General features: G+C 37.0%; 1 protein-coding gene across 1 annotated transcript in view; it reads left to right on the plus strand.

Annotated features, from left to right (window-relative positions):
- The window catches only part of LOC120533090 (collagen alpha-5(IV) chain-like), a 224,616-nt gene that overhangs the window by 48,895 nt on the left and 152,057 nt on the right, over window positions 1-23,664 (plus strand). Inside the window, exon 2 of the mRNA XM_039759763.1 lies at window positions 20,164-20,220. Within this exon, the coding sequence (XP_039615697.1) occupies window positions 20,164-20,220 (57 nt within the window). The remainder of the gene's footprint in view (window positions 1-20,163; window positions 20,221-23,664) is intronic.

The following is a 23,664-nucleotide window of genomic DNA, read 5'->3' on the forward strand; positions in this document are numbered from 1 at the left end:
CATAAACCCTTTGTATTCTCTTAGATATTAGGTAAGATTCATTGAAATTATGTATGTAAACACACTGTTTATATACAGTAAAACCTAAATATTATTTTAAAGATATCAAGTGTCTCCGATTTGATATATGTTACAGCCATTACGATAGACAGGCCACCAGCAATAAATACGTACAATGCAAGAAAAATTGTATACAGTAAATGTGTGTACAGTGACACTAAACGTATGTACATGTACTAAGTACTGTAAGTAGAAAATTAATTATAGTTACTCACCAACAATGACACGATGACTTGTCCGATAATGAGGAGTTTAGTTTTACTGCACAACAAAGGAGAGTGTTACAGCTCTTCTAAAGGAGCCTCTTCAGGCAACTGTATAGCATTGCCATTGTTCTTCTTCCAGCAGACTTCAATCCAAATCCCTAAAGCAGATTCCATCCAGACTACTGCCTTATTACATCCACTTACAACTCGTTTTGCACCCTGGTTAAAAGGACACTGCGGCTGTAGATCTTATATTCCTTTCCTACTTTTTAAATAAAAGAATCGTAGCCTCATTGATGCCGTAATGGCGTCCTACAGCGGTGTAGCTTTTCCTTTCCTTCAAAATATCCAAAACGTTTACCTTTTCGGCAATCATTAACATCTTCCGTTGGCGCTTGGGCATGGCCCCTGAAGCAGTAGCAGGAGCAGATCGTTTTGGAGCCATAATGAAGGGCTTGACTATGCACAAAGATAAACACAAAAGAGCACAAAAGTTAACTCTTTACACAGCGAAACACGTTGATGCTGAATGAGTGAGACGAGACTTCCTGGTTAAAGCCGTGGAGTCTAATTCAGTGCTCCGTCGCTGAGCCATTCAGCACACAGGAACTTAACTGCGTACTCTGATTGGTTAGCTTCTCAGCCATCCACCAATAGCGTCCCTTATATGAAATCAACTGGGCAAACCAACTGAGGAAGCATGTACAGGAAGTAAAAAGACCCATTGTCCGCAGAACCCACGAAGCAGCGAAAAATCCGCATTATATATTTATATACTAGGCTGACCCGCCTTTTAAGGTGACCGACTTTTAAGTTGACCACTTCTTAAGGCAATTCAATATGTAGATCAATTTGATATTTTATACAAACTCATTAATTTGGTTATATTGCATTTGAGCGGTATTACTTTAATACTCGTAATTTCTGTTATTTTTGTGATGAAATTTAAACTTTTTTTCTATATTGAGGTCGCCCTTTTGAACCCCCCTGATATTTGCTACGCGGTGAGGTATTTGTACTTCATCAGCATTAATTATTTCCAGAGACATAATTTTGTCTATTTTTCCAGCGCATCGCGCACAAAAGCAAGGGAACGATGGGGGCACCAGAACTTTGCTCACATCATGTCGCTTCGCACTGCAAGCTGCAAGTAGTAAGTCTGTGATAAGCGGAATACCACTACGCTTTCCACTCACGGGACAGAAGGACAATCCCGACCGCTTTTATATGGTAAGAAAAAAGAAGATATCGCACAGTCTGGAGTAGAAAATCATCTTTTACCTGGAAAAACGAAACTACAAATCCCATCGTGCATTGCATAATGGACGGGGCGTGTGTTAAACTCCGCGCCTGCGTAGCACTCACGGGACGGAAGGAAAATCCCGACCGCTTTTATATAGAAGGATGCTTACATATAAAATCCGCGATAGAGTGAAGCCGCAAAAGTCGAAGCGCAATATAGTGAGGTATTACTGTATATATTTCTCTTCTGGTTCGTCCTGGTTCCTCTTCAAAACCAGTCCCCCCACACGCAGCCTACACGGCATTTCTCGATTCCTATTCCTCCTCTTCCAAACCATTCCCCACGCTGCCTGCGGCCTCCCATACACCTCCATGCCACTTTTCTTGATTCCTATTCCTCCTTCGGATTACCACGTTCCACGCTCCTCTGTCATGACCCCATTGGTGTCACGTCACCACCCTATATCTAGCCTGACCGCGTTAACTTTCACTTCGGCCATGTGTGCGCCTGGGAGTCTTTTTCGTAGCCTGCTACAGGAAGGTACTCTCTCGACGATTGCCATTGGTTTTGCTTCTTGCTATTTTTGTTATACTGTGACGGTTGTTTTCTAAGCTTTTGTTATAAAATGAATGCCAGTATCTTCTATGTCGACAGGATTTTGTACAACATCATCTCTATTCCAGGATCACGGCAACTGCCTGTTCCTATCAGTGGGTTATTTCTTGACACAAACGGTTGACGAAGGCAATGCACTCTCACTACGACAAAGGGCAGTAGATTTTGTTGCATCACTTTGGGACAGATTTGGAGACATTCTTCCTGTTGTTCTTTCCAACGCAAGCCAAGTAATCACAACAAGTCATGAGTACTATCAATACATGGCAACATCTGGAGTTTATGGTGGTGAAGCTGAAATTCAAGCTCTTTCCGAGATTCTCCATGCTACCATTGTCATTTACTTCAAACACGACCCCAACATCCCACCTTGCATTACGTTTGCAAAGATTTGCGTTAATAAACTACAACCAGTCTTCAGCCACTGTAAGTTGTACGTGGCTTTTTCTAGGGTTAGACCTTCCTACTCATTATCTGTCGTCTCCAGCAAAACACCTATTCACAACTGCGTCTTTCAAGAAGTATTTCTTTCTTCTTGATTTCTGAATTCCTTTCTCACCGTTTTCTGTTCCTATTCTTACACCGGTGTATGCTACGGCAGGCGTCAGCTATTTAATATATTCTTCTGTTGAACTATTTTTGCTTATTGGACACAGTTGATTTTAGAATTCAGATGATGTTTATATTTACCTTTACCTACTTTTTTGCCCTCTAATAACCCAACCTTCACAGATGTATTGTTTTTTATACCTGTATTGTTAGTTCAGCTATAGTCTATTCAATTCAGTTTATTTTTGTCTAATGTCCTTCACTGCCACTGGAAATGCAGATTTCTAATGTCTAAAGGAATAACTAAAGTAATTTTAGGCTCATAGTGCTGTAATATTTCATAGGTAAATATACTGTAATTATAAGCTTTACAAATTACCAATTACTTGTTAAATTATTAATTTTAACAAGAGATTATGCAGGGTCAGATCTTTGTACAGCACCCTGGTGCACTTGCAGGTTAAGGGCCTTACTCAATGGCCCAACGAAGTAGCATTCCTTCTGTCACTGCCAGGATTCGAATCAGCAACCTTTGGGTTACCAGCCCAGATCCTTTAGCCACAGATCCACCACTGTGTGGGTGGAGTGAGTGAGAAAGAGAAGATTAACTATTAAAATGCTCTCTTTTGCAAAAAAACATAGGTCTTGGTGTGTGGGTTCTGAGCACTCCCAATCCTGGAATGAATCGGCTCAAAGAGGTGGCAAGCAAGAGGTGGCTGTTTCCTTGGAGCAGTGGAAGTCTATGCATTGAAACTGGACCACTGTGAGACAGAATTTTGGAATTAAGATGCAGCTGAGCATGGGGAGTCTGGGGATGGCAGCTGTGTTTTAAGGCCCATTTTCTAAACTTTGTTTATGTACTTTGTTCCCTTGCATACATCCTGACAGCTGCACACATACTGCACAGGTTGAGAACCGCTACTCTAGTTTATAACTACAACCCCAATTCCAATGAAGTTGGGACGTTGTGTAAAACGTAAATAAAACAGAATACAATGATTTGCAAATCCTTTTCAACCTACTGTATATTCAATTGAATACACTACGAAGACAAGATATCTAATGTTCAAACTGATAAACTTTATTGTTGTTTTGTAAATCTTCACTCATTTCGAATTTGATGCCTGCAACACGTTCCAAAAAAGCTGGGACAAAGGCAGCAAAAGACTGGGAAAGTTGAGGAATGTTCAAAAAACACCTGTTTTGAACATTCCACAGGTGAACAGGTTAATTGGAAACAGGTGTGTGTCATGATTGGGTATAAAAGGAGCATCCCCAAAAGGCTCAGTCGTTCACAAGCAAGGATGGGGCGAGGTTCACCACTTTGTGAACAACTGTGTGGGCAAATCGTCCAGCAGTTTAAGAACGTTTGTCAACGTACAATTGCAAGGAATCTAGGGATTTCATCATCTACTGTCCATAATATCATCAAAAGATTCAGAGAATCTGGAGAAATCTCTGCACATAAGCGGCAAGGCCAAATACCAACACTGGATGCCCGTGACCTTCGATCCCTCAGGCGGCACTGCATTAAAAACCAACATCATTCTGTAAAGGATATTACCATGTGGGCTCAGGAATACTTCAGAAAACCATTGCCAGTTAACACAGTTCGTCCCTACATCTGCAAGTGCAAGTTAAAACTCTACCATGCAAAGCAAAAGCCATATATCAACAACACCCAGAAACGCAGCCGGCTTCTCTGGACCCGAGCTCATCTGAGATGGACTGACGCAAAGTGGAAAAGTGTACTGTGGTCTGACGAGTCCACATTTCAAATTGTTTTTAGAAATCATGGACGTCGTGTCCTCAGGGCCAAAGAGGAAAAGGACCATCTGGATTGTTATCAGCGTAAAGTTCAAAAGCCAGCATCTGTGATGGTATAGGGGTGTGTTAGTGCCCATGGCATGGGTAACTCACACATCTGTGAAGGCACCATTAATGCTGAAAGGTACATACCGGTTTTGGAGCAACATATGCTGCCATCCAAGCAACGTCTTTTTCAGGGACGTCCCTGCTTATTTCAGCAGGACAATGCAAAGCCACATTCTGCATGTGTTACAACAGTGTGGCTTCATAGTAAAAGAGTGCGGGAACTAGACTGGCCTGCCTGCAGTCCAGACCTGTCTCCCATTGAAAATGTGTGGTGCATTATGAAGCACAAAATACAACGGAGAACCCAGACTGTTGAGCAACTGAAGTTGTACATCAAGTAAGAATGAGAAAGAATTCTACCTACACAGCTTCAACAATTAGTGTCCTCAGTTCCCAAACGCTTATTGAGTATTGTTAAAAGGAAAGGTGATATAACACAGTGGTAAACATGACCCTGTCCCAGCTTTTTTGGAACGTGTTGCAGGCATCAAATTCAAAATGAGTGAAGATTTGCAAAACAATAATAAAGTTTATCAGTTTGAACATTCAATATCTTGTCTTTGTAGTGTATTCAATTTAGGTTGAAAAGGATTTGTTTTTATTTACGTTTTGCACAACATCTCAACTTCATTGGAATTGGGATTGTATACTGATATAGTACTACATTTATGTAACAAATGAAGAACATATTGAGCTACTTGCATGTTTATTTTAAAATTATGTGAGGCCATTTTAAGCACAATCTTAAGATTGAAATTTATTTTTTTATGAATGTCAAGTTCTCTATGACTGCTGTGTCTTCCAATGCAAAGCTTCATTGGTCCCTGGTTCACAGTTTGAAAACTACTGACTTAGGTCAGCTAACTGACCACTTCCTTCTTGGCATTCTACATTAAAGTCTATGCTTTGCCATCTAATATAACAACAGAATTTTTTCCATCCATGGCACCCAGTATCATATACATCTTTCCAAGGGCAGGGAAATAGCTTGGAGGTAAAGCAGTGGCACCAAGTGGCCTAACAGAACACCATTCTTATTATTTTATTACTTATATTTGTATAAAAACGACTAACAGAGATGTAATATGAACAGCAAATAGGCAGCCGTATCTTGAATTATTTATTTTATCATGAAAAAAATTCATACAGTCTGCACCAGCAATGTTTGTAGATATTGTGCATTGTAGTTCAGAATTTCAGTTTGTTAATTTGGCAACTATTCTAAACATACGGTAAATCCAGGATTATTTCTGTTGTCATCTAATTTTTTAGAATAGTACTCAGAGCGAGGCATAAGGAGAGTTTTTTTGTATCTTTTAACATAGTATGTCCATACAACAAATCTACAGTTAGGAAGACCTGTAGCTTTGATGGTTTCCACCTACAATCTAGTGTTCGGCATTCTATTTTAAAGAGCTCAAGTACTCTAATTAAACCAAAGTGATCTTCTATGTGTTTTAATCACTTTTGTTTAAAGGGGAATGTCTGTATTCAAGGCATCTTTTTTCAAAGCCATATTATAATTATACATCAGCTGATTTAGGTCATTTTAAATAATTATAGTTTACTTTCTCAAAATACCTAGAAATGTTGGTGCAAATTTATAATCCAGAAGAACTGTCCTTAAATAAAACATAATAATTAGAGACACGAGTAACTTAATTTAGTGTACAGTAATCCCTCGCTATATCGCTTCGACTTTCGCGGATTTACTCTATCGCGGATTTTAAATGTAAGCATATCAAAATATATATCACGGATTTTTCACTGGTTCGCAGATTTCTGCGGACAATGGGTCTTTTAATCTATGGTACATGCTTCCTCAGTTTGTTTGCCCAGTTGATTTCATACAAGGGACTCTATTGGCGGATGGCTTAGAAGCTACCCAATCAGAGCATGTATTACATATTAACTAAAACTCCTCAATGATATAAGATATGCTTCCCGCGCGGTGCTTGATTGTTTGCTTTTCTATGTCTCTCTCACTCTCTCTGCCTGACGGAGGGGGTGTGAGCAGAGGGGCTGTTTGCACAGAGGCTGTTTGCCTAGAGGATATGGACGCTCCTCTAAAAGATGCCGCTTTATCGCCGTGCTTCGGCATACTTAAAAACCCAAAAGCATGTATTGATTTTTTGCTTGTTTGCTTTAATCTCGCGCTCTCTCTCTCTCTCTCTCTCTCTCTCTCTCTCTCTCTCTGACGTTCTCTGCGCCTGACGGAGGGGGTGTGAGCAGAGGGGCTGTTTGCACAGAGACTGTTTGCTTAGAACATACGGACGCTCCTCTAAAAAATGCCGCTTTATCGCGGTGCTTCGGCATACTTAAAAGCACAAAAGCATGTATTGATTTTTTGATTGTTTGCTTTTCTCTCTCTCTCTCTCTCTCTCTCTCTCTCTCTGAAATTCTCTGCTCCTGATGCGCGCACTCCTTTGAAGAGAAGATATATTTGCATTCTTTTAATTGTGAGAAAGAACTGTCATCTCTGTCTTGTCATGGAGCACAGTTTAAACTTTTGACTAAAGGGTGTTATTTCATGTCTAGTGGGCTCTAATAATGTTAACAGTGTGGGAGAGTTTATAAGGGCTTAAAATATATAAAAATAACCATACAAACATATGGTTTCTACTTCGCGGATTTTCATCTATCGCGGGGGGTTCTGGAATTTTGAATTTTCGCTCTGTACATAACAATAATATCTAATGTATGATTTTGAGTTGGGCCATTAACAATTTGGAAAACTTTATTTTGTTTTATAGTTAAGTAAAACATTTGCTAAAATCCCCTCATCAAAACTACCTGATTATAATTCAGGCTGGCAAATTTAATCATGAACAATAAATATGGCCTTGGTTGCCAGTATGTGAGCCCACTCCATGCAATCCCAGTGATGATGAGTAGCTGTAGCAGCAAATATGGCTCAATGTCATAATCAGGATGGAGAGGCAACAGAATCTGAGACGGTCCTAAATGGAGGACTTGTTGGAGAGTGACACAAGCTTGACCACATACCTCCACCTCGGTGAGCTGGGTTCTCTGTGCTCCCACCTGGACTTTCAGTGACCATATTTCCTCCGTCATGGCCTGGAGGATTGTAGAAACATCTTGTCACTCTGTTATCATCCCATTTTGATCCTTCCGACTACACCACTGTAATAAGAGACAAGAGGGATTAAAGAGTTTTGGGGCACCTTGAAGGCTGACCCTGTCTGTTGCAATACCAAAAAAATGAAAGAAAATGCATGTTAACAATGCAATTGTGTTGTTCAGACTTTTTTTAATCAGGTGTACTACCAAAGATGGTGGTTCTTCCAGTTAGGATGGATTCTGGGAGGAAGAGGCAGGTCTAGGTGGTCGGACTCTGGAAGCGACGTCATGAGTGGAGAGGTGTCAGTCTTCCTTTCTGCAGAGGGAGGAGAAGAGCGATGGTTATTAAATAGTGCCACCTCATGTCTTGGTAGATTATTGCAATCACTTAAGCCCATAAGCTGTTCCACTAGCGCACATGTGTGACACAGTTAATGAAGTAGCTATGTTGAAATGGACATTGGAAATAGTGGAACACTGACATGAAAGGCAGTGTTTTACTATGGTTGCTATTATTTAAGAATGTAAATACATTGTGATTACTTGTAAAGATTTTTTTTTTTGTAAATAAAAAAAGATGATTGTTGTGGTAGAAGGCTTTAAAGGTGGAATGTATTTTAAATGCAAGAGGCAGAGAAGTGATGAGCAGAAGCCTCTTCCTGAAAATGACTTCAAATACCACTTGTGGAGTTTATTCAATAGGTAAGTAGAACAGCTTTGAACCTTTACAGTAAGTTAGGTATAAATTATTTGTTGAATTTGTCTTTATGCTGAAAATTAAACAATCTCAGTCACATCTTGTTTCTTAATCATTAACAATAGCATTCAGATTTTCTGGGGTAGAATAATATCTGCATTTTTTGTTTATTTAATTTTACATTATTTTAAAAAGTGTTTGTTTTCTTTAATTCAAATATTGTATTTACATAGAAAATGAAATTATTGTCAGTACTTAGAGAAATCTATCACATTTGTGTGTATGTGTGTGTGCGTATTTGTGTGTTAAGTGTTAACATTTGTGATTAGTAATAAAATGCAGTACCTTTTCCTTTCCAATAGATGACAGATTGAAAGCATTAGCACCCTTGCTAAGAATTGTATAGCAAAAAGCTGTATAATTGCAGCAACAGTCAAACTTAAAAATCCATCCATTATCCAACCCACTACAGTATATCCTAACTACAGGGTCACAGGGGTCTGCTGGAGCCAATCCCAGCCAACACAGTGCGCAAGGCAGGAGACAAACCCCAGGCAGGGCGCCAGCCCACCGCAGGGCGCGCACACACATACATGGGACAATTTAGAATTGCCAATGCACCTAACCTGCATGTCTTTGGAAGGAAACCGGAGCACCTGGAGGAAACCCACACAGACACAGGGAAAACATGCAAACTCCATGCAGGGAGGACCCGGAAAGCGAACCCACTTCTACCCACTGCGCCACCGTGCCACCCATAACTTAAATAAAGAAAAACAGAAAACATCAATACATATGTATAATATAAGCTGAAATCTGTGCGTCCAACAGTTATTTATTGTTAACATTTGTGATACACCATCTCTTGGAATGTAATTTGTAAAGGACGTAGTAATAAAATTCATTGCACTTTTATTCTTATCCTTTTATGCTGCTTAGGAATATAGGCGGGATAAATTACAGGTCGAATAAAAGAACGCATTGCCATTTAAGATCACTAGGCTGTGGCTGGGATAGTACACTTATTAGTTTGCCAGACAATTTCCCTGTCATATTTTGGGATGAAACAAAACATCCTCTCCGGATAGGCTGAAGACTGTCCTCTTAAAAAATCCAGACCATTCCCAAAAATCATCCCAGTTATTAACAAATGCTATGTTTTTATTTAAGCCGCAATGAAAGGATCACAGTCTGTTACAGACCACATCCACTTTGTATAATCTTGGTAAGGGGCCATGCACCATTAAGTTCCAACATTTATTTAATGGAACAAAAATATTTAATAAATTAAAACAAAACAATATTTTTAGTGCCAACTTGTAAGATAAAGGTGAATTCTTCATTGTCAACCAGGAAGTTCAATTTAGCTTTAATGTCAGATACCTTTTCCATTGGGAGGAATTTTACTTTAACTGCTGTGTTGACATCATTAGGAACTGTAACATTCAGCACTATTGAACTGTAAATTTTGAACAATTTCTTGTAATCAGCCTCAGCAGACATACTGCTGAGTGCCAAGTACTGGTTCTGGTGTCCTTAGTGCTGAGGGACTAAGTTTTGATTTCTTAGACCCCTGTCTCACTGTTGCTCACTCACAACTGAACTGAATTAACTGAATTGGTGCTACTAATTTTTGGTGGTGCACTGACTACAGTGGATAGATAGACTGAAGCCAAATTAGAAATGTGAACTGTCCAAATAGACCAAGCCAACCCAACTGTCCGTTTGCTTAATTACTGTATCTAATGATACTATCTATACATGTATTTGGATATCTACATTTAGAAACATTTTCAGTTTGACAGCTATTTTAAAAGAGTCAGCTCCATTTATCCAGTTTGTTCTAATGCAAGCAGTTTTAATGGATGAACATTTCCACTTAGTGTAGATTCCAGTACATTTTTATTCAATAACAGAAAGGAAGTACCTCTGATGTAGATTTTAATTAATAGCTATTATATCTTTAAGTTTCAAAGTCTGTTGTGGCAGTTATATCAAGTAATGTACAAATAGTATTTTGACACCATGACTTTGAGTATTTAAAGGAAAGAATAAGCAACATAGAAAGGCTTGCAATCTGCTATACATTAAGTACAGAAGGTTTTGGTCATGAACCTATTTATTAACATTAGAAAAATACTTTTCTCATTATTAGTTAGCAACTGCAGTGTATAATATGATTATTAGCAAATGTTTTCTTATCCTGATCTTTTTTTCTGTACAGTTTATATTAGTAATGTATGTTTTAAGTGTGTTATGAATCTTTAATGTTTGAATATGACCTCTAAATTAGACTACAAACTGCTTGTTTTTCTATGCATATTTCATGTTGTGTTTGCTTTATTGTATATTGAACCTTTTAGACATCCCCATCTAATGACATGTGGCTTACACAGTAAAATGATGTTTACAGGAAATAAGAGTAACAGAAAAAGTGTTTGCAGTAAATGTATTTGTGACTGTACTGTAGATGTTATTTGTAATGTCATTTCTGGAGGCCTACTTTTGTGGAAGTTATTTAAAAGTGTACAGTACCATGGGAACTTTGTCAGTGGGTCTGATTAAAATTTGCATGGGCTGCTGGATTTCAATACTCCTTTTCAACTTTTTGCAAATGTAGGTCACAGATACTTAATTCTTCATAATGCCAAAATGTTGCTGTGCAAGCTTTTAGAGGCTTCATATTAGCAGTTACTTGTCCAAGATATGCTGAAAATTGTCTGAGTATGTTGTTTTTTATGGAGTAGTCAAAGTACCCTGCTTTTCCTGCTTAAATATTTTATTGATTCTGCTAAAATCTGTGTAGTAATGCAGTGATAGATGTTTGTGCATTTTATTCAAGATTAATATCAGCGTGCCAGTGTTGGTATAACCAAAACCAAAAGTGTAGTATTGTTGCATTTACCTGATATTATCCTTCTAGCTTTGCTTGACTATGGTATGCAACAGACTCTGAAATGACCGCTACTTTTTTACTGTACACTTGAGCATCACATATCATCAGCCTGACCTCTAATATCAAAGTGATAACAACTATCAATGGAAGAGGTGTTCAAGTGTAGTAAATTTGAAATCCTCCCCATAAATAAAGGTAATATTGAGGAGTGTCAGATTGATGAATGGATTCATGTGGCATTGGCATCTGTTGGCATGTCCAATTATCTCTAGAGGTTAAGCTGAAGTTGCTGGTTGATCTAGTATATACCCCATTCTAAGCTATACAGTAGTCATAAGTTCTGAGTCACTAGGATTATGAGCTTAAGGATATACTGTAGGTGGAAGGAATGAAGTCTCTTTTTAGTACTGCTTGATATGAAGCAGAGTTTCCTATCCTTTACTGTAATAAGGGTCCAAGTGAGATTATTCATTTCATATGAATGCACCCTGGTAGAGTATACTTGGATAGCACTATCCAAAAGACCTGGTTTATTCCAGAAGAGTGACAGTACAGTTAGGTCCATATGTTTAGACAGCGACACAATTTCAATAATTTTGGCTCTTTGCACCTCCACAATGGATTTGAAATTAAGCAATCATTAATTATGTGATTGAAGTGTAGACTTTCACCTTTAATATAAGGGGTTTGCCAAAAATATAGTATGAGCTGTTTAGGAATGATAGGCATTTTTATTCTTGGTCCCCCTGTTTTCAAGGGCTCAAAAGTATTTAAACAAACTATCATAATCATAAATATAATGATCATTTTCAATATTTGGTTGAAACTAATTTGCTGTCGATGATTGCCTGAAGTCTGGAACCCATGGCTGTCTCCAACTGCTGCGTTTCTAATTCTAGTGATGCTTTGCCAGACCTTCAGTTGGTGCTTATTCGTTGGACTTTTTGTCATCAGTTGTGTCTTCAACAAGAGAAATTGGTTTGTGGTCAATTGATAGATTTGGCCATTGAAGAATATCGCACTACTTTGTGTTGAAAATGACTTGGTGCTTCTGTTGTATGTTTTGTTCAAGTTTAATGTGAAGCATCGTCCTATCAGTTTTTCAGCATTTTGCTGACTCTTTGTAAACTATATAGCCCTATACACTACAGAATTCATCTTGCTACTTCTGCCAGCAATCATATTATCAATAAACACTAGTAACTGACTTCCATTCACAGTCTTGCATGATCATGCCATAAAACTGCCTCCACCATGTTTCACAGATGATGTGGTATTAATCGGTTCATGAGTTATTTCTATTTTCTCCATACTCTTCTTTTTCCAACATTCTGGTATATATTGATCTTGGTTTCCTTTGTCCAAAGAAAATTGTTCAAGAACTGGACAGGCTGTTAAAAAATGTTTTCTGGCAGTCTAATCTGTCCTACCCATGCTTGAAGTTTACCAGTGGTTTGCACATTGTGGTAAACCCTCTGTCTTTACTTTCATGAAGTATTCTCTTGAATGTAAACTTTGCCAATGATAGGCCTACCTCCCGGAGAGTGCTTTTGGTTCAGCTGCTGTTGTGAAAGGGTTCTTCTTCACCAAGGACAGAATTCTGCAGTCATCTGGCACAGTTGTCTTCTGTGGTTTTCCAGACCTTCTGGTGTTGCTGAGTTCACCAGTACATTCCTTCTTTTTAAGAAAGTTCCAAATGTTAAACTTGACCACTCCTCATGTTTCTGCTGTCTCTTTAAAGGGTTTCCTTTGATTTCTCAGCCTAATGATAGATTGTTTTTACTTAGATGGACAGCTCTTAGAACTTCATATTGAGAGTTCACAGTGACACCTTCCAAATACAAACTCCAAACTTGGAATCAATTCCAGAACGTTTACCTGCTTAATAATTAATGAAATAATGAGGGAACTGGTTCCACCTGGCTATGGAACAGCTTGTCAGTCAAATGTCCAAATACATTTGAGCCCCTGGAACCTATCCAGAAAAATGCCAGTCATCCTAAATGGCTTACACAATATTTTTGGTAAACCCCTTAAATTAGAGCTGAAAGTCTATACTTCAATCACATAATGATTGCTTAATTTCAAATCCATGCTGGCATACAGAGGCAAAATTATATAATTTGTTTTCTTGTCCAAATACGTACAGACCTAACTATATTTCCAAGATGGCTTAAGAGAGCTTGGGGATATCAAAAATAGTCCTGCAATGTGTTTCTGGATAAGAGAAGCTAGGTCTAGCATCTATCCTCTTAGACTTTCACAAGCAGTATGAAAATGGTTAAATTAAATATTTGCTAAATTACTTTTTAACTGTGTGGGCATGATGTATGGATTTGCTTTTGACCCACTTGCTTACTTGGATGTGAAATGTAATAATGCTACAATCTAGAAGAAAGTTTAAGTTTAATGCATGTCCATAATCTCTTCAAATTGAGCATCTGTCTACAACAGTGACCACTGTATGTCAGGAGTTGTTGTCATATACAGTATTTTTATTTATATATAATTATTACAACAGTGAGGATCTGAATATTGCCATTAGTGCAATATGTGGATTCAAAGAAATTACCCCTCCCACTTCATACTTTATATTTTCCATTTAAGAAAAACATTTTGGGGATGATCATAGTCTATGAAGTATGTTATAAGAGTTTAATTGATAGTGTATATGATAGCTTTTTTCCATCATAGTGTTGTAAGAAATATATATATACATCTTTATCAGCATCCATAAGCCGTCACTCAGTAAAGACAGGACAGATGTTCAGGCATACTCATATACAGTATACAGTGCATCCAGAAAGTATTCACAGCACATCACTTTTTCCACATTTTGTTATGTTACAGCCTTATTCCAAAATGGATTAAATTCATTTTTTTCCTCGGAATTCTACACACAACACCCCATAATGATGATGTGAAAAAGGTTTATTTGAGGTTTTTGAAAATTTATTAAAAAGTAAAATAACTGAGAAATCACATGTACATAAGTATTCACAGCCTTTGCTCAATACTTTGTCAGTGCACTTTTGGCAGCAATTACAGCCTCAAGTCTTTTTGAATATGATGCCACAAGCTTGGCACACCTATCCTTGGCCAGTTTCGCCCATTCCTCTTTGCAGCACCTCTCAAGCTTCATCAGGTTGGATGGGAAGCGTCGGTGCACAGCCATTTTAAGATCTCTCCAGAGATGTTCAATCGGATTCAAGTCTGGGCTCTGGCTGGGCCACTCAAGGATATTCACAGAGTTGTCCTGAAGCCACTCCTTTGATATCTTGGCTGTGTGCTTAGGGTCGTTGTCCTGCTGAAAGATGAACTGTCGCCCCAGTCTGAGGTCAAGAGCGCTCTGGAGTAGGTTTTCATCCAGGATGTTTCTGTACATTGCTGCAGTCATCTTTCCCTTTATCCTGACCAGTCTCCCAGTTCCAGCCGCTGAAAAACATCCCCAAAAGATGATGCTGCCACCACCATGCTTCACTGTAGGGATGGTATTGGCCTGGTGATGAGCGGTGCCTGGTTTCTTCCAAATGTGACGCCTGGCATTCACACCAAAGAGTTAAAATTTTGTCTCATCAGACCAGAGAATTTTGTTTCTCATGGTCTGAGAGTTCTTCAGGTGCCTTTTGGCAAACTCCAGGCGGGCTGCCATGTACCTTTTACTAAGGAGTGGCTTCTGTCTGGCCACTCTACCATACAGGCCTTATTGGTGGATTGCTGCAGAGATGGTTGTCCTTCTGGAAGGTTCTCTCCACTGAGGACCTCTGGAGCTCTGACAGAGTGACCATCGGGTTCTTGGTCACCTCCCTGACTAAGGCCCCTCTACCCTGATCGCTCAGTTTAGATGGCTGGCCAGCTCTAGGAAGAGTCCTGGTGGTTTCGAACTTCATCCACTTACAGATGATGGAGGCCACTGTGCTAATTGGGACCTTCAAAGCAGCAGAATTTTTTCTGTAACCTTCCTCAGATTTGTCCTGTCTCGGACGTCTACAGACAATTCCTTTGACTTCATGCTTGGTTTGTGCTCTGACATGAACTGTCAACTGTGGGACTTTATATAGACAGGTGTGTGCCTTTCCAAATTATGTCCAATCAACTGAATTTACCACAGGTGGACTCCAATTAAGCTGCAGAAACATCTCAAGGATGATCAGGGGAAACAGGATGCACCTGAGCTCAATTTTGAGCTTCATGGAAAAGGCTGTGAATACTTATGTGCATGTGCTTTCTCAATTTTTTTATTTTCAATAAATTTGCAAAAATCTCAAGTAAACTTTTTTCGCGTTGTCCTTATGGGGTGTTGTGTGTAGAATTCTGAGGAAAAAAATGAATTTAATCCATTTTGGAATAAGCCTATAACATAGCAAAATGTGGAAAAAGTGATGCGATGTGAATACTTTCCAGATGCACTGTATATATGTTAAATGTCAGCCATACTGGTGCAGTTTAAGATTTTTATATTAAACCTTTCATATGATACCTTTCAGATGTGAGTGAGACCAGAGTATTCATAGGAAGCCCATGCAAACATGTTTTCCATATGCAATCTCACATCATGTGACTAGGCCAGGAACTGATTTTAGGTCTCTTTAACTATAAGATGATATTGCTAACCTATGTGTACCAGTCCCAACCTGCATTAATGTCTTATTTATAATTGTCCACTTTTTAGTAGCATATGATTTAATCTAGTGTTTACTGTGATAATGCTTTAGTTTAGAGCTATTATATTTGTAACATTCTTTCGACAGGAACTTATTATAAAGCTATTCAAACATTTTCTCTTGGTGAAATAGCTTGCACCATTTCACATATGGTATTTTTGGAATGCCCACGTGTTTCATGCATATGAAGTGTTATGTTTGAACTGGATTCAGGATGATTCCGAAAGCTGCATGTACAAGAAAAAAAGCCCCATTATTTTCAAAAAGTAAACAATAATGGTCTATATCTATCAGTATATTTATTTCCTTTACCTAATTTGAAAGCTTAATTAATCATTTTACATGACAGCTTACAGTATGCCTACAATGATTGCTGGCAATATACATTAGTTTTGACAACCTAGTTTCTATTTTTAAACTGAGTACCCCATGCTTTTATCACTAGATTATTTTGTGAAGCATTATATAATAATTCACAAAACTTCAAAAGAATGTGCAATGAACTGTACAAATCTTGCCACTATTGTAAGCCTGAAAATATTTATGTCTTCATTATTTTGTGTATCATGCTTTATACAGTCCTCTGATTTGTATAATATAGAAATTCCAGTCAAGTTTTTTTGTTTTTGTTTGTTTTGGTTTTTTTTTTTTAATTTTCTCAGGCTGCATTTATTTGCTCAAAGTTACTTGCAACATGTAATTGCAAGATTGTTATGTGTCTATTAAAGTTTATTTTTTAATTTGTCTAATTTGTTAGGAGCAACTTCTTCAAAGATTTCTTTGTACATTATAAGGCAAATTCAATTTTCTCTGTCACTTTTTCTGATTGACATTACAATACAATAAGGGCAGATAATTATCATTTCAGTACGCAGATCCAATTGTTTTATGCTCAGTAAAAATAATTTAATAGATTTTTTGTAAAATGACTGATCTTTCTTTTCTTTTTACTTATGATGCAATCAAGTATTTTTCACATGTTCTCTACAAAGTTATTTCATGTTAATGACCAATGTTTTGCACTGTAGACCTCCAGCCTCAGCTGTAACTACATGCAGCATACAATAAAGCAAGATAGCAATATATATTTAGTATATGAACTCAATAGTATAAAGCGGGGTTTGATAGTCAATCCCTTTAAATACAGGACACAGACATATCATTCAGCAGATTGTAATTCTGCCAAAAACAACATATGTAAAATACTGCTTGTAACAGTGAAAATGAAACTGTAATAACTTTGCCAAAAAGATAGCTCATAATGAAATATGATTAGAAGTACTACATTTTGTAAGTATCATATCCTTGATGTTGGAGTATTTAACTGGAAATATATGATTTATAAAATATAGCATTGTGCATCATGCTGATAAAAATAATTTAAGACTGTGTTGTTAAAGCACAAAGAGAGAATTATTCCCAAATATTTGCTGTGATCACTGCAAAAATAACATAAAGATACAAAACAGATCAGATGGTTGAAGCTGTCATCTGCCCTTGGCAGCTGCAAGAAATACAAATACAAAAAACTAATCTAACAGCTCCCAGACCTGTCTCTAATATAACTGTAGATTACTCTCACACAGAGAGTACATTAGCGAAGTGTGGAAACCTAAACAAGCAGGAGGAAAATCTGTATTTTAGATAAAAGATAATTTTGTCTCTGCAAACTCAGACAAGAATCCTTAGTTATACCACGCACCATCTGGTATGTAATAGATAGTACAGAGATTCTAAACCCAAGGTTTTTCCTCTGGACTTTTGATGTACTTTCTTGGGTCAACTTTGCTGTCTATTCTTGCAAAAGTTCTTTTTGTGTGTTTCCTTGCAGTGGTTGAGCAGATTCGGCAGTTATTATGAGGTATTTGTACAATGTAGATTTCCTGTTTTTATGCTGATCAGTGTCAACAATTCTCACTTAATTACATAAGGAGGAGTAAATATCTTTTTTACAATAGTTTTAAGTAGAGCCAATTGTGTAACAATACACAGTATGCAGATTGCACTGCATCTCCTTTGTAGTCTACAGGTATTAATATTTATTACAGACTGTGCTATTTTCCACATTAAAACCTCCTTTAGTAAATTGTTGTGGCTAACTTCACACTAGTGATATTAATGATCAATATGAGTATATGTTAGGCATTTTGAAAATATTCTGGTAAAGTATATTTAACTAAGTATTTAAAATAAATGGCAGTAAATCAGAGATGACTTACTAAAATGCTACATTTCTTGCTGTGGTAAAAGCAGAAGTAATTTTATCAGTATACTATACTTTGCTCTCTCAGTCAGGACTCACACATATACAGTGATACCTTGAGATACGAGTTTAATTCGTTCCGTGACTGAGCTCATAAGTCAAAATGCTCATATCTCAAATCAATTTTCCCCATTGAAATTAATTGAAATGAGATTAATTCGTGCCAGCTCCCAAAAAAACACCCCAATTTTTTGTTAAATGTTTTCAACAAAAGAAAAATGTTTTTATAATGAACAAATATTGTATACAAACAAATTAAAACCTAATACATAAAAGAGAATCTAAAGAAATAAACAGATGTTGGCTAAGCCGATCAGCATATTGTAATGTTTTTTTCTTTCACTTCACTTTTGCTTAACTTAATTTTCATCTTCACTAGTTTTTTTCTTTTTTGCCACACTTTCGTCACTTTAATTTGCAGGGCATTTCAACAGAAACCTGTCCAAGGAGCTTTGTTTAGTCCTCCCCTTTAGAATGTTTCTGAAATGAGTTAGGCAAGTGTCAATAAATAGCGCCGCTGCATGATCAGTTGCAACCTTTTCCGGGTTTCTTTTCAATAAAGTCAAGTATAAGGCAAGTGTCATTAAATAGCGCCGCAGCACGATCAGTTGAAACTTTTTCAGGGTGTTTCTTTTCTTTAAACGAAACTTTTTTCCACATTGCAAACACTTCCTTTATCTCATTTTAAGAGATAAACCGATCTCCTGCAGAACCTCCTGTGTTGACTGTTGGACTCCTCCGTCATCAGTTCCTCGGAAATTTTGAATTTTGGCTTGTCAAGACAAAAAAACGACCTAGTGACGGATCGTATCTCAAAAAACTCGTATGTTGGGGCACTCGTATCTCAAGGTACCACTGTATATACAGCAGCACAGTCTGCATGTTTGCTTTCAGAATACACAGAATTACTATCCACATTGTTAGAAACGAAGATACAACCTAGGATGAAATTTTACTGTGAAAGATGATTAGGAAAATGTTAGCTGCCTATTTCTTTACCTCTGTTATTAATTTGTACAAGTAGTATTAAATACTGAGTGAATTTAAACTCCTTCAGTTGTAATAGTGAAGATGTTTCACCATGGAAAGTAAAATTTCATCTATCAGCAGGGCCTGTGACTAAAATACAAGGAGTAGCCACAATAAAGCTTTGTTGAAGCTAAATAAAAAGAAAGTGAAAGATCATAATCAGTTCTAGAAAATCCTTAATTTAAATTCTGCTAAACTTTTGAAGAAGAAAGAGCAAAAAATAACAGTAATGTGCTTAAAGATGTATTATTACAAATGAAAAAAATATTCATATACATACCAGTACATGCATAACAAAAAAACATTGTGACTAAAATTCTCATGGAAGAGTTTTGAATCTCTAAATTGAGTGTTACAAGGTGTCACAAAGAATATGCTTTACTTGGTAGGTAGTACAATATATTCATTATAATTTGTAGATTGGTGGACAAAACATTAATAATGCAAATGTGGCACCATTACCATACTGTGTAACGCTTATGAAAAAGTCACTGGCCAACAGCTATGGTTTTATGTGAATAAAAGAAGAAAAATTGCATTTATTAATTTTAAAATGCTGATTTGTCATGTGTAATTCATAATAATGAACCAACATCACCATGTAAAACTTGAATTTTTTTTTCTCAATAAAGTACTAGAAAATAAAAATGGTTGCTTTATATATGATCATCAATAACTGTAACATGCATTCTAGTCATATCCTATATATACTTGGACTTAGTAGTCTAATGTAATGTTTCTGTCTTCCATAAGTGAAAAATTGAGCCACATGAAAAAAGCCTGCATTTGGCAATACCCTAATTGAGTTTGTGTTTATAGTTTTTTAATGTGTATAGAGAGATTATGTATGAAGTCACTTTTTGATATTTAGGTTAATTTGTGGAATATAAAACTTTAATTATTGTATTTTTCTGCTTATACCTTGAGGGTCTCATGAGAACTATAGCATAGCCTCACTAGATTGTTTCTTTTTGCTCTTTTCTAGGACTGTACATGCACAGGTAAATCCCGTTGTCACTGTGAAGGAATCAAGGGAAGCATGGTAAGATCTTATTTTTACTCTAATTATTTGTACAATTTACCTGAGTTATTAGCTGACGTTTTCAACTCCTCAACATTCAATCTTAGTATAATCTGATAATTGCAGGGTTCCTGTGCTGCCTCTTTATGTACAATTAACTGCAATGATGTGACAAAACACTTCAGCACAAAGCTATATATCTTTTTAGGAATGCTGGACAGCCCCTGAAAAGACATGTCATCCACAAATGGGCCCACCCCTTTCTAACAACAGTAACTTACTGTTATCATCAGCATGGTTATCTTCTCTGTTTTGATAGGATTCTAAGCTAACCCACCTTTTGAAATGAGACAGGTTAGCATATACTGTAGCTAATACCAAAAATATAAAAAAAGTTCGAAATGGAGCATGAGTCAGACAAAGCTGCCTTTAATTAAAAGGGTAAAATAGGACCAACTCTAATGGGACTAAAATAATTGGCTTTGGCTGCATTATACAGTATAACATGACATTTAAAAAAAAATACATCAGGCAAAATAATGGTTAGATAATGACATTGTGCCTCTCACATCTTGTTACTTTGTAAAATAATTACTTTCGTAGTACGCTGTAGACAATATTTCTTCAATACTGACTAGAAAGAGTAAACTAATGAAAGCACAATTGAAAACAGAAACTAACACTGGACAATAACAGACATTTTATTTTGGTTTATTTTCAGGAAGATGGATGAATGGATGTTTGATATAAGCATATCTACAGCATAATGTTCCCCCTAATCGATCTTTGTTTTGTTTTGATTTGGTGTATATTTCCAAGTCATTTACTAGACAAAAAGGTGTTGAAGATTCGGCTAACAATTAAAAAGTCAATGTTTAAATGATCATGGTAAAATATTTTGTTTTGCTTTTACATATAGCAGGCTTTCTCCTGAGAGTATGCTTTACCATTTGTATTGTACTTGTTGAACATTGTTCAGTTTCAAAGAAGCCTTCAATATCTACAATCCTTACAAAATACTATTGTTTTTAAACTCTGTGGGAGCCTCTTAAACTTCATTTTTTCCAACCAATTCATAGTTATTGATAAATTGTAAATGAAAAATTTTAACTGAAAATTAAACAAATGTATATATTATTGTGACAGATAGGGGGCACTATCGCTTCCTTGAACCCCTGTCCAAGACTCCAGACACCAGATAAAAGTCCAAAGGATGACTTTATTCATAAGCCACAGTGCACAAATCACTCTCTCCTCCACAATACTCATTAACAAACCAATACAATACTCAATAATAAACTCTCAGATGCGTTGCCCTCCTACCACCCAGCTCAGCTCGCTGTCTGGGAGCTGCCACAGTCCTTTTATATTCCCTGACCCGAAAGTGTTCCCAATCCCCAGTCCATGTGATCATGTATCACTTCCGGGTCAGGTAAAAAGTCCTTTTCTTCACCCCGGAAGCATGTCATTCCCCTTGTCCATGTGACTCAGACGTACTTCCGGGGCGTAGGGTAAATAACCATTGTTTCCCCCTGCAGCATCTCCTAGTGGCCCCCATGGCATCCAGCAGGGCTGTGTATAAAAACTGCACTGTCCATGATGCCCTGCTGGTCTTCGGGGGACCTCCATACTTCAGGTAGGGCTCCACCTGGCGGCTTGGGGGGATAAATGGCCGGCCATACACCACAATTATATTATATGAAAATTAAACAAATATATGTAACAATTAACTCCCTACCATCCATCCACTTTCTAAGCCTGCTTTTTTCTGAAGGTCTTTAAAGTACTGTTCTTTATCACACTCTGTGTGAAGAACAACTTTCAAACCTTTGTGTGAAATTTGTCTATAATTAATTTTCGTCTGTGACCATATTCATTTTAAAGTAGCAGCTCAGATCAACTGTACTGATTCTCTTTATGATTTTAAACACAGTTGTGTTTCCTCTTAATCATCCTATGCTTAAACTGAAAAGGGTTGTTTTCTTGTCTTTCGTCATAGCTCATACAGTACCTCTTAGTCTTGGAATCAGTTTACGGAAATTTTGCCTCTCACATTTTTCCCCCACTACATTTCGCTTCCATGATATTTCTCCCCCACCCCAGTAACTTCTAATACCCACACCCAGACATTTTAAGTGTTGAAAATTTCTAAAAAAAATAAAGTGAATAATCGTTCTCAGCGTTCAAAAGTGACTTTCCTAATTTAAACATTTTTTTAGCAAAATGCTAAAAAAGTTAGCAATAGTGCATCACTTAAATGAAACGCTCTGTAAACATGTATTAATTATTATTTCGATTAAACGAATCCAAACGATTTTACAAAAATTAATATCACATGCCATTGCAAAAAAACATGCGTGAAATACAATTATGTACAAAATTAATATCTTTATAATTTTAATGTTCACAAAAAATAATTTCCGTTTATAAAATTATTGGTTAGAACTCAAAGTTGTATGCAGTGCCTCTAAGGTAATCAATTACATTACAATTTTCAAAATTCTGGGCTGTTCCTTTGATTCTAGCAGAAATAGCAGCATACTTTTCGTTTCTCTGATTGCCTGGATTACCTGTATAAAGCTGCTGGAAAAGCATGGGTACTGTGCTGAAAGTTCCATCAGAAAACCACCCCTGGCTACTCACCAGTAAATGAAGATTGTTAGGAGTGGGAAAAAAAAGCATGCGACCTGGGAGCAGTTCGTTTTGAGAATCGTACATCAAAAATTGTTGCGCACTGCCATCGACAGTAAGTTTTTGACAGTTTTGTGGAATTACTAAGTCTTGAACACTGTTTGGCAAAGCTGGAGCACCATTGTGGTTTCAAACATAACGAATGGTGAAAATTACCGAGGACAAAATGTGTGTTGGTGTCGAAATGTGCGGGGCAACTTATCCGGACGCTGCATTCTTTTCCCACTGTAATGACTCTGTAATTTATTTTAATGTCTTATTTTTTGTTTACTGTGACTCCATTTGCTGTACTGCTGTTTGCTATTTTAAATATTTACTGGGATTTTCCACATGACCACAGTCATCACAGTTTTTCATTATACCTTTTGGTGTAAATATTGCATAGAATCACTCCTTATAACAGAAAAGTCTTATTTAGAGAGAGCAGCTGCAAGACTTTGTTTCAGTTTCAACCTTTATTTTGTTTTCAGTTTTCCTACTTAACTTGTACCTTAATTTGGCACCTTGGTATTGTTTAGATTTTTTGTCTCAACCTTGGTATGTCTCTGACAATGATCTCTCTTTCCTCCATAATATGATTATCTTTTGGTCCTTATCTTTGTACTCATAGTTCTGCTTTTAACAATATTCACCTCTCTGAGCATATACTTTTGTTACTTCATCATAGAATTACATCATATTAGTGAAACACAATCTAAAACATTGCTTTTACAAATATACTGTTCTTACCATGTAATGCTCTATTTTTTCCCTTAATAATTGCTTCTATTGTTT

The sequence above is a fragment of the Polypterus senegalus genome, chromosome 1 (assembly GCF_016835505.1).
Source record: "Polypterus senegalus isolate Bchr_013 chromosome 1, ASM1683550v1, whole genome shotgun sequence".
In the NCBI taxonomy this organism is placed as follows: domain Eukaryota; kingdom Metazoa; phylum Chordata; class Cladistia; order Polypteriformes; family Polypteridae; genus Polypterus; species Polypterus senegalus.